At 40.5% G+C, this 12,500-nt stretch overlaps 2 protein-coding genes and 1 long non-coding RNA gene across 4 annotated transcripts in view; 1 reads left to right on the top strand and 2 right to left on the bottom strand.

Moving 5' to 3' along the window:
• LOC137973007 (zinc finger SWIM domain-containing protein 5-like) overlaps window positions 1-12,500 on the bottom strand; it is a 435,845-nt gene that overhangs the window by 40,024 nt on the left and 383,321 nt on the right. The window lies entirely within an intron of this gene.
• On the top strand, window positions 488-2,975 carry LOC137973011 (uncharacterized). Of its 2 annotated transcripts, none has more exons than XR_011117145.1 (3): window positions 488-623; window positions 1,617-1,691; window positions 2,646-2,975. It is a non-coding gene; the product is annotated as an uncharacterized lncRNA (long non-coding RNA). The 2 variants fall into 2 exon arrangements; XR_011117144.1 differs by lacking the exon at window positions 2,646-2,975 and adding an exon at window positions 2,250-2,385.
• LOC137973010 (1-phosphatidylinositol 3-phosphate 5-kinase-like) lies at window positions 2,283-9,913 on the bottom strand. Its single transcript, XM_068819716.1, has 9 exons — window positions 9,837-9,913; window positions 8,770-8,872; window positions 8,217-8,290; window positions 8,021-8,108; window positions 7,734-7,897; window positions 5,320-5,425; window positions 4,075-4,166; window positions 2,989-3,080; window positions 2,283-2,421 (listed from the first exon to the last, which is right to left on the bottom strand). Exons 1-9 carry the CDS (start codon window positions 9,858-9,860, stop codon window positions 2,382-2,384), a joined length of 783 nt encoding a protein of 260 aa, XP_068675817.1. The 5' UTR covers window positions 9,861-9,913; the 3' UTR covers window positions 2,283-2,381.

Below are 12,500 nucleotides of genomic sequence, written 5' to 3'. Positions count from 1 at the left end.
TGAACGCCAAAATCGGGGGCCGGTACTATCGTAAAGTAGCGCTCTGCGCATGAACAGATGGTAACACCACTGACAAAGATTAAATTTTAATCCGGTTCGTCAGTTCCGTGTGAACTGAGCGAAAATATTGCACGGTTCCGTGCGAACAAAATGTCCGGTCAAATTTTTGAACCGGTAAAAAGTTCGTCCGGTACCGTATGAAAATAGCCATAGTTCATTCAGATGGTCACCAGTGTGGATTTTTGTTATTTGAAAAATTCCTTGAAAAAGCTCACAATTACCCAGAGTTGGTGTCTTTTTTTGTTTCGCTACCCTCCTAATGTTGTTTTCTTGGCAAACTCTGTGAGCCAATGAAGGAGGTGTGATGTGTCTTATAATTTTACTCTTTCTTTTCTACATTCACTTTCGAACTATCGATCTGAAAATAAAGAACCGCAATACGTGAAAAAAAGTTACTGTTTTTCATTTTGGGTTGCACACATGCAAACATTATTTTAGCTTGGATTGCGGAGTAGCCTGGTGGCCAATGTCTCTGATCTCTGGATCTCAAGACAAGCGCCTCCGGCCTACACAAGAAGAAACCGAAATTACCTTCCTAAAGTTCCTTTCAGCTGGCTCTTAAGGTACTTGTACAAAGGTATCGCTTTCGCACCGTTGACATTGATTTTGGAAAACATATCAAACTTGACACCATAATTCTCCACAAAGCGTTTTATTATCGGCTCTGCATCGGGTTCCTATAACAAACGAAATTATAAACATGGATGGGGATTCTTTGATTGCAGTCACGTGATAAGACGGCCATGTTGGTGCCAAAACAATAGGAAAATAAATGAAGCACAAGATTTGCATAATAATAGAATCAAATTCCCAAAAGACTTTTTCGCTATTGTTCTTGCCATCAACATTCAACATGGCCGCCGTGACGTCAGGTGCAATCACAGACTCGTACCCAGTCGCTATTTACGGCTTTCAAAGCGAAAGCGGTCTGGATAAAGTGGAGCGCGCGGGTAGTTATGGGAAGAGGCCGACCCTTCCCATGACACCTCGCGCGCCTTAATCCAACCTAGTATCTAATCCTCTTTCCCCCAAAAGCACGTAAATAGCGACTGGGTACGAGTCTGGTGCAATCAAAGAAAAGCCCTAGAGAACGTGTTTATCAAGTTTAGTTGTGTCTCAATATCGCACTAGCGCTCTAAAAATTGCAAAAAAAAAGAAAAGAAAAAATTCCGCTCCTTGCTTCTCTTTGTTACCGAAGAGTTTTTCTTTTTCGTGTCATTGGATCAAAGAGCTGGTTTACTTTAGCGACGCAAGCCTAGACAAAAGCGACATACATTGAAGCATCAACTTACAGTGTTTTTAGTTCTCACAAAAAAAGTTCTCATTAAGAAAACGCCAGTGAGTTTGCGCGCGTTGGTTCCCTGTGTTCGCATTTGCATCGTAATGAACCCTAATCTACGTCTTGCCGTAGACGTTGAATTTTCTTCTCGTTTTTCTTGTACATAACAAATTGTTCGCGGAAAAAAAAAACCCCAAACCATTTTCCAGTTAGTCAAACAAGGAAAAATTAGGTTTCATGGCTTAAGATCGTTCATATCCGATCCGACTCCCTACAGAAATTCTCTTCATGAACTCCCGATGAGTCTGATGACTCACGAAACAGCTCCATTGGAACTCGCAAAATTTGACAGGTAAGAATTTTCATTTTATAGCGTCTTTTTCTACTAACAATGTCGGCTTAAAAAGACTCCGAGTTTTTGTTTTCCTTTCTTGTTAACTAAATACTCGAGATTGAAAAGAGTTCAGTCTGAATTGCCGTGGGTGACGCGAAGCTAAAGTCACAAGTTTCACTCCATTTTACGTGAAACTCGAAACGGCAAGACAACGTTTGTCGTTTCACCTATAGACGTGATGCTAAATCTCTGGCGACCTGGCTCCCGTGAGTTCTAGTAGCCAGTGGCGGATCTAGGGGAGGGGTCCGGGGGGCCCCCCCCCTTAGCTCAAGGTCTGGATCCGCCACTGGTAGCTAGCTCAATGGGTGGAGCATCCGACCTGTGCAAACGGAGGTCGTAGGTGCGAATCCTGCCTAGGAATGTCATTTTTCAGTTGTGCTTTTGCCCATTGCATGCCGAACAACAGAATAACATGTACTAAAATGGCAGTTAATGTTTTTGTTACCTATTCGCATATGATAGGGGGAGGCCTTTACGTTCTTTGTAATCTTGCAATGAAAAGTTTTCTACTCGTAGAATGGCAATAATCAAAATCAAGAATACCTGATTACCAAACTGGTTACACGGGAATCCAAGAATGCGAAGTCCACGATCAGCGTAAGTGGAGTGCAGTTCCACAAGCTGAGTGTAGTTCTTCTGTGTTAAGCCTCAGAATGAAGCAACGTTGACAATTAACGTCACAAAACCCCTGAAAATGAAAATTGACGACGGATTCTTGCGATCTTGAGTAATTCAGAATTGGGATGCACATTTTCCATAACGCCGCAGCGGGAAGCATCGACGCAGAAATATGGTCCCCGCAGACAAGAAAACAGAAAATTAGCATCTCGTTTATGACTGGCTGCTGCTTATAGTAAAGCATGACTATACTCTTATGTTTTACATTTTCCTCTATATATCTGTCGTTACCAGGCAAGAAATAAGCTAAAATCGACAGAACCTCTTCCACTCTCTAGTTGGCAAAGGAGGAAAAATATGCCCAGGAAGCAAAATGCTTCTTAAAGAAGCCAGAAACGTGTTTGCTTCCCGAGAAACAAATACTGGGCGTACGCACAAAGAAGGAACTTGACCACGTTTCCGTAAAAACGATTCCTCGTTTGCTAGGAACGAAAAAGAGCGACACATCGCAACTCTGAAATTCTCCATATGTATCACCAAGGAGAACATTAATTTTGCTTTTCCTCTTGCTTTGATCTTCATTTGAGCTATTAAGCTCGCAATACTTGAAAAAAAGGAGACTGATTTAGCTACTTACCGATATTTTTCGAGAGATACAAGGTTTCCATCGATATCTTTTGCGCTAAACTCAAAAATAGATTTGGCGTTCTTCACTTTGTCGTCAACTTCCTGTAATAAATATGATGTTTATTTCTGTTACATGAATATGTTTAGTAGATAAAGTTGCTGGCAACCTGGCCACAAAGGATCACATGACGATGGCTTGCAGTGTAGGCGTATTTTAGTGGTTACGGGCTAAGCGTAATTCTCCCCGAACTTCTTAGCCGCCATCTTGAAATTCTGAAGCAGAGGAAGTTTGGGGAGAGAAATAAATTGCCACCAAGGGGGGTGGACCAACTGGGTGGATCAAAAGCGTGAGAGGTGATTCTCTCGTCCCATTCCCTCCCAACATCCATCCAACATGAATGCTCGATAAGACGCCACGGGAGGAGATAATTGCTGGGTTACCCCCCCCCCCCCCCTCCAAATTTGAACACCTGGCATTAGTTGAATAAATGGTTGATATTGCTATACAAAGGAAAAGTCACATTCATTTTACAATAGATAAGCACTTGAATTGTCCACTGAATAGCGATGTATGTATCCAATGAAGTTTAACCATTTGTCCCTTATGTGGATCCCATTCACAACTAAAATCAAACAAATCTGGCAAGGCAACTGCTGTTGGATAAAACATTACCCATTGAAGAATCAATATCAAAGCTAATAGACCGTTTCAAGCACTGAAAAGTGATTTCTTCTGTGACTATGGAACAACCTAGCCAGGGTTGTCCCAAAGGTGGATACGGCAATATGCATTGAATAAATCACTAACTACTTGATAACTAAACTGGGATAGCAAATTCTCATTGACTGGATAGTGGTTTATCAGGTGGGTAGCGCAATCCACTTGGTGTTGATGCAATCATTGAGAAAGTGTGGAACAAAGTTTTTTCACACAGCAGCAGAGCCACACCCTTTGGTTAAGAATCTGGTGCCTTATACACAACCACATCTACTCTGAGAGAATTGCAGCCATGACATTGACCTCATTCATGAGCCCTTCCACTACCCCTCTCTCATTCTGCCAACAACAACGTCAAGGTACAGGCCCATTTTTTACCTCCTCAGTTTGGCCAGTTACAGCTCCTGACTTTTCAAAAGCTTTCAGCCATGACAGCTGCTCTTCATCTGAGCTAAAGGCCAGTCGCAAGTCTGACATTTAAACAACACAAGATTAAATAACATTTATGAGCGGTTTACCACAATACAGACTGACAGTAGACAGTAGATAGTACAAAATCCAGGCCTGTCAAATTCGAAGATTAAGTACAAGGCTAGACAGAGCAAAACATGAATTTTAGTCAGTAGGTCAGCCGTTTCACCAGCTGTACAGTTATGATTGATAATAAACTTAGTTTAAACTACTGCAATAGCAAACTGGCATGTTTAGTCAATTTGGTGATCATACTCAACAGACTTCATGGATTTTATGTTTCAATAATTAGTGAAACAAAAACCTTAATGAATATCTGTGAGTTGTGGTGTTTCACTTATTTTTCTTTTCAATAAAGCATTAATAAATGACCTATACCCCATTCACACCAACAAGACATATTTAATTAAACTGGGTTTAACAAAATAAAAATCAGTCACAGAAAAATGTAGGACTGGATTTTCCATGAGATTCAGGTTTGTTTCAACACATGCTTTGACCTGTGCTAAATTTGTAGTTGACAAAAATCAGTAAACATGATTTTAAAAGAAAACCCTTTGAAACCATGTTTAACTAAACATGTTTAAGGTTCGGTGTGAATGGGGCAATAGATGAGGTCTTGCGGCCTTATGCCACGAGATGCAATGGTGTTTCTATCTTAAGTTTTCTTGAGCAGATGTTGCTCCAACACTTCGCCGTCACTTTTTCCACAAGTAGCAAATGTTGCTGTCACATTAACTTCATATTTCTGAGCTATTTCAATGACAAGTTCCTTTGCTACTTTCCTTCTTAACACTCATGCCAATAACTACCATGATCCATCGTGTACACAAAATTATCACAGAAATATCTGTCTTTATGAAGAGTTCCTCTTGCCCCTGTTAAAGCTTCAAAAGGTACTTCGTCACTTGTCACAGATGGAAAGATACGTTTTAAGAGTCCTGTTGCTTTTACCGGTAATTAGTTCTTGGAAGGCAAATTATAATTATGAAATAAGCGGTACCATACAGCAGAATGTTTTACGGTCACTTATGGAAAGCAAAAAAAAAACCACAAAGTCTGTACGCAAAGAACAGGGTCAATCAAATATAATAAATAATTTAAAGTATTATTATTTACTATGGGATGGTACAGTGATTTTTGGCAACTGACCTGATCTCTGAATATCAGCAAAGGATAACAAAAGGCAAAAATTTGCTGATTTATCCAGATTGACAGTAGCATCTTTCACAGGATACTTCTTAGATGGTGTTGATTGCTACAGAAAAATAGGTTTCTGTGCATAAGAATAGTTATCACTTCCCCAGGGAGGGGGGGGGGACTCCCACATAAAGAGGATGGGGGTGCTTGTCGTACCTTTTAGGGGTTAAAAAAGCGGTTTTGGTACCTCTTAGGGGTGAGAAAAATTTCATGCCATGCCCACTAGACAGAATCTTGGTACCTTGGGGTTCTTTGCAAAATTTCCAATGAGCACCCCTGTCATTTTTATATGGGAGTCCCCCCCTTCCCAGGATCACATCTCCTGTTGATGCTAGGAAATATCCCCTTCTCAGCTGATGTCAACTATGGGGACGTATGTCATGTGACTGCTGTCTTCCTAAGTCTCAATATAATTGGAGGCTGGAGGAATTTAGTACTGGTTGTGGTGAAGGCGCTGTATCACTTTTTCCCCTGCAGCCCATGCCCCCACCTAGTTTAATCACAGAAACTAATTTTACAAGTCATAACCAAAAATTGCATTGATGATCTCTTGCTTTAACACAGAGGTATGGCCCATTGTAAATTAACTATTAGTAATCCCAGCTAAATAAAAACAGTCTTATTGAATGGTTTTAAACATATAATATGCGCATGCATATATTTTTGCCCCAAAGGGGTGACAAAAAATACAAGCAACAAAAAAATGTCCGCACATATTTTATGATATCATAAACATTTCAAAAAGAGATTCATTATTCCACTATTGCGTCATTTTCTAGTATTTTGGCTTCTGCCTGCATTGTATACATGATAGTAAGGCGTGCATAAATGACAAAAACAAAAGTGACCAACCATTCAAATGTCCTTTATTTGATTGAATATCAAAACCATAAAAAAACCAACATTTGATTTGAGTTGCATTAATTTTTTTATTTCAGTTTAAAGTGTCCCCAATTAGTGCTCCAGTGCTAGAAGACTAGACTAGACATTTAAATGAAGTTCCTTTCCTTTCCTTTATATACAAAATGACAAGTGATAGGCGATGATAAGTTTAATTCTTGCACTTTGCAGGGGTTCTGATAGGGTATGAAAAAAAATTGGAAATTATGTGGCACTTTCAAGTCTCATTACACGGCAAGAAGGGTCAATTATGCAGCAAATTATGCAATTTCATTTTAGCTAATTTAACGGTGTTTGTTTGATCTAAGGGAAGCACAATCCATTCCTTGCTGTTCAAGAACATACTTGAGCACAAGGGAATGATGAAAACATCTGAAATAAATTTGTTGCCTCATTTTAAATTACTGAAATCAGAGATGGCTCATTTTGCCAATTTAGTGTCACATGACTCAGCTTCAAGTAGCTTGTCCACCACAAACTGTTGTAGATGAACAACCACTACATTGCACAAATTGAGCAAAACAACAGACCATCGTCAACATGAAACGTTTCTTTGGGGTACCTTCTTGCCCTGTTTTTCGCTGAAATGTATACAGAGAAGTACGATTTTTTCCCCTGTGAAGACGCGCTAGGTGTTTTAACAACAAACTTATCCGTGAGGACGTTTGTTTCAAGTAAAAGAAAATACTACATATTTCAAATGACAATCCAGCAGTTTTCACACTACATTTCTTCAGAGAATATTTAGGGAAATGGATTGTCACCAATGAGCAGTGGCTGACTATCGAAAACCAGAACCAGTTCCTCAACAAGTGAAATGATGCATAGAATGCCAGGTTGTATATTTCTTCATTCTTTCCAGTTTTTGACATCTTTTGAAAGCTAAAATGGCTTGAGATTATGTTTAAATTACCAGAGAACTTATGAAAAAGCGAGATTTGGCTCTTTTCTTCCGTAAATTGTGCAATTTTGTACAAATTCTGCGGTTTTTCATGAATTATGCAATTTGTTGCGATTTTAGTTTATTATGCGAAATCGCAACATCGCAAAATATCAGAAGCCCTGGGCCTCTGCATTGTGTTCTTTTATTCTCTCTGTATTTGCTGTTGGAAACCGGCCAATCTGGGACACATATTTTGTGCGTTTTCTCTTAACCAAATATGGTAAAATGGTGTAATAGTGGAAAAATAAATCATGATATTGACAACGAAAGTGAAACTGATGATGGCACAATAATAATGACAATAACAAAAACAATGCTTGCATAAAGGCCATGCAAACAAATGACCCAGCACTTCCCAGTCCCACTCTTCCCTCCCTTCTCCTACAAAGAAGACCTTTTCAATTCTGGATCTGAGTGGGTGGCAGAGATCTGTGCTGTATAAAAAAAATAGATAATTACCCAATCTGCTCATTTTGTGTCACATTATGTACAAAAGGTATGCAGAACACTGTCCATATCTTACCAAATCAGTTCTGAACTCATAAAGCGTATCATCTCCTGGTCTGAGAACAATGAAAACTTGCTGCCATATAAGTCTTCCTCTCTTCTGTACATGGCTAGTCTTTGCACTGCAGTCTGCCTTAAGGGATGCCACTGAGGGCCCAGCTGGCGACTGATGAGGGGGATCTGCAATAAATTTAAAAAACGGGTTCAATTTCATTTCTGAAGAAACTGGTCTGGCATTTACAAACCCATACAAGATAGTGTGCCTATGTAAAAAACCTGTGACCTACAAAAACTTGTTGTTACCATCTTGACGGAACCTGTAGAACAACGCTTTGTCCTCAAAATTGTGTTCATCAACCACATGGTGGACCAAGTCCGCATCCAAAAGATCCTAGATACAAACAACATTTACAAATTTAATTAAGTCGCCTTAAATCTTTTACATTGATTTCTCTTATTTCTAATAAAAAAGCAAAAAGTTAAATTTAGGCAAACCAACCTGGCCTAGTTTAACCCCTTCCAGTCTTGAGCTTGCATATCCATTGGCAATAAACCAGTCAATTGCTTCTGATCCTAAAGTGGAAGGTACAAGTCACAGGTCACAGGTCATTGTTTTACCAATTGATACAGAAAATATCCTAAACATTCATAAAAGCTAACCTCAGGCCTAATTAGGCCTAAACAAAAGTTTCTAGGCCTAAGGTTAACTTTTATGAATGTTTAGGATACAATCTGTATTGGTAAATCAATGACCTGTGACCTGTGTTTTGTACCTGCCGGATCCTAATGTAGGTGAAATTGAAAAGAATTTATAAATATATAGTGAAAAGTGTAGTGCGAAAGGCTATTGGGAGAAGGAATCAAGGGTATCTTGGGGATAGGGGGTCATGATTATCTTTCTCTTTCTTCACTTACTTGCCCAAACCTCGCCCAAGCTTCAAACCAAGTAACTATGCAAATCTATTTCCTGCTTCTGCTCCCCACCCCACAATACACACCATAAATTCCTCAAATTATATTACAACTATACAAAAAAACCAAGAGTAGCTTACCCACAAAGCAGGCATGATATTTTCTAAGGTGGTAATATCTGTCCTTTATAGCCAGTCCACCGTCATTTGTTGCTGCCCTCAGCTTGAGAGAGATATTCTCAATCTGGGAAAATATCAAGTGAACAACTTCTGCAGTTTGAAGTAATGGCTATTTTATTTGGGGAACATTTAAAGATTGGATCGTTCAAATTCCCGCCCCCTTTGGCCAAAATGGTGTTCAAATACCCTACCCTATCCTAGGATTTGTCTGTCATACCCTACTAAAGAACAATCGTTGTCGGCTCCTGTCGTCTTTGATAAAGACCTTTTTTTGTAAACCAATCGCTCACAAATGCTATATCTCTTCCTTTAAACTCTTCCATCTTGTCCAAACACGTGTTTTATAGCAGTTAGCGACTTCAGTGCCCAAAAAAAATCATTTGAAACCTGACACTTCTTGTTCAATTTTCCCCACCCCACACAGGCAAAGGTAAAATGCCCCACTCACTGGGCACAGAAGATGGTCAAAAGCCCAAGGTTTTCCCAGGGGATGGGGGGGCGGGGGGAGGTCGTTGAAGTTTTGATTTGATCGGTGCATTAGTGCAGTTACCCTAACCCATAAAATGAAAGCTAAAATTTCAGAGAGTGCTTAGGGCTAATCACTGAAACGAGGGCTTAGGCTTAATCAATACATTATTGCTATATTGACTGTGAGTCTCAATGACTCATGACTCATTGACTCATAAATGATGGGACCTCATCAGAAGATGGCTAAGCATTTCATGGTATATATCCAGGTGGGCTTGCATTACACCGAATAAATAAAAATAACTCAAGGTTGCAAAATCTTCCATTCCGGGAAAATATTTCCTTGCAAATTGCAATAACTTGTTCCAGCCAGATTTCGGTTTTAATTCAAACAATCATTTGAGCTAAAGTTTCCTGTAAAGTTAAGCATTTGTTTCGATCAGCAGGAAAAATTGATCATTGGAGCTTTGCCGATTAACCGTCCAAATATTTCAGACTTAAGACTTATACATTTTCGCGATTCCTGGCGAAATGGGTTGTTCCGATCCTCGTTAACTTACCTTTTCAAGATCAGTTTCGCACATGTCATTTCCTCATGTGAAGTAAACTGCCAGCGTGACGATCCGCGTGACCATGCACTTGTCATCAGCTTCCCCGAGGGGGCGGGGGACCCAGGACCCAGGACTTGCGAAGTTTTGCGAACACTCGAGACTTCATCTGATGACAACAGAACTTTAACTCTCTAACAGTAAGGGAGAAACATGCTATTTATAAACGCAAAATGTAAATGTAAAAGCAAACAAGGGTGAATGACAACTCAATGAAGAATTCAGTCACGGTTTTCTAATCCTAATTATCCTGGTCAGAATCCATGACTTATATTTTACGGTTCGACGTAGCTGGCGGTTCTGTTCTGTTTTTGCCTTCTCGCGTTCGCCGCTCGAGATCTCTCGCGTTCCGCAACAACATACAGAACCACCAGCTATGCAGGCGATATTTCACCCCTAGACCGTCACACTTGCTTCCTTTGTTTTGATGGACAAAACCTAAACAGGTGAAATTTCTACGTTATCATTTGTCCTGAATTATTTTCTAGCTGTTTGGTTTTAATGGCAACCTTTTCCGAATTAAAGGGACTTATATTATTCTGTATCTCAGAATGCCCTTGGACATGCAAGAGTTAATTAAATATCTACATCTACAGTCTACATATTACAGCACTCGGCAAAGTCCTTTTTTGATTTATGGCTGTTATACACCACAAACCTTTTTTTTGGCTGTTATACACCACAAACCTTTTTAGCGAAATCATCGCCAAGCCGGCCACTTTTGCTGGAGAGAACAGGACAGCCACAACACCGGGGACTTCATCCACAACTCTGCTCGAATGCTGTGGGGGCTCTTTAACGTCTCATAGGGAAATTATGAACATAGAAGATATTTGTGAGACGGGGCCTACGGTTTATAGTTCTTATCCGAGAAGACTTGGAAGTCTCACCATTTGCAGATGAAATTACAAAGGCAGCACTTTTTTCTGCTCAGTTATTGTAAGATCCTGAGTGTTGATCCAGCCGGGTCGAACCCGCGGCCTTCCGCGTGACAGCCCGAGTGGCTCAACGATCTGAGCCACGCGGTAGATGTTCAGTACGGATGCTCAGTACGGAAATTCTAATTCACTCTTGGACATATGGACACAACAAGCAAAAATCTTTAACGAGGCAACATTAGGGACCTTTAGATCGGAGGGCCATTCTCGTTCCCAGAGCTGCGATCCTCTTGGCCACCGCCGCGGATCGAGAGCTCTGGCAAGCGCGGCAACAGTCCACGATTCACCCTTTCCGGTCGTTCTGCGCAGTCTCGACTCTTTTTCAAAATGGCGGACAAAGCCAAATTTGATCTCTTCCACGAGGCGTTGAATCATGGAATGGAAATTCTAGATTTAAGCGACATCGTATTGAAAGAAAAGAAGTTCGATGGTTTGATGCTCTATGTGCTTGTCATTTCGCCGTTAAATGCCTCAAATACACGATCAAATTTTTAAGATGAGAGAGGGAGGACTCGTTTTAAAAGGAGATCGGTTAACAGGAGATGACGACAGGGATTAAGTTGCACCAGAAACCCATAAGGGTTGAAACGTGTAACGCGCGTTCACAGCTTCCGAATATTCAGTGCGAACTGATTGGTTGAATGTTTCAGTGCTAAGTACCATATTTGGAAACCCCTCGCTCTTGTTGTTCCAAATATGGTACTTAGCAAATTAAATACTCAGAATGAAGGGGTAGTTTCTAAAGAAACTGTGGTGCTGCGTCGGTGGGGAAGTAGTATACAAAAATTTGGTTTTATCAACGGAGTTGATAATGTAAATTGGCCACCGTACAGAGATTCTAAAAGCTGACGTTTCGAGCGTTAGCCCTTCGTCAGAGCGAATCGAGGGATTATGGGTTACGTGTAGTGTTTATAGTAGAGTAGGAGCTACGCTATTGGTGGTAACATGGCAACGTGAAAAATAGGAATATATTAGTTAAATGAAAAGCGTTCGTTAATACCGTGAGGATTAAGGGTGCCGATTTGAAAGATGAATTTTTGTTCCAGATTCTTGCGGCTTTCCGTCGTACCTAGATGTAGGGAAAGGCCGCAGATAGCCATGTGTTTTTTGGAGTGGTTAGGCAGATTAAAATGGCGAGCGACTGGCTTGGATGCATCCTTGTCATTCTTCTCAACATCGCGAAGGTGTTCGCGGAATCGGTCACCTAGTCGTCTACCTGTCTCACCAATGTATAATTTATTGCATAACGTGCAGGTTATGCAATAAATGACATTTGCGGAGGTACATGTGAAACGATCGGTGATCTTAACAGATCGCTTAGGTCCCGATATCTTGCTAGTGTTAACAATGAAAAGACAAGTTTTGCATCGTGAGCGCGCGCATTTGAAAGTGCCGGGTTGCTCGTTAGTTTTGAGCGCGCTTCTAACTAAAAAGTTGCCTACGTTTTTGTCGCGTTTGAATGAAATAAGTGGAGGTTGCGAAAAGATTCTACCAGTCTCGGGATCATTTTGGAGCAATTAAAAATTACTAAGAATGATGCTTTTGACTGCGTGATTATGAGGATGGAAAGTGAGGGTGAATGGAATTCTGTCATTCTTATCTTTTTGTGACGTTTGTAGTGATGACTGTCGATCAAATTGTTGGGCGCGATGATGGCCCGCTTTGATCACAGAGGCAG

Source organism: Montipora foliosa, chromosome 10 (assembly GCF_036669935.1).
Source record: "Montipora foliosa isolate CH-2021 chromosome 10, ASM3666993v2, whole genome shotgun sequence".
NCBI classification, from domain to species: Eukaryota; Metazoa; Cnidaria; class Anthozoa; order Scleractinia; family Acroporidae; genus Montipora; species Montipora foliosa.
This window is presented reverse-complemented; position numbering and strand designations above follow the sequence as displayed.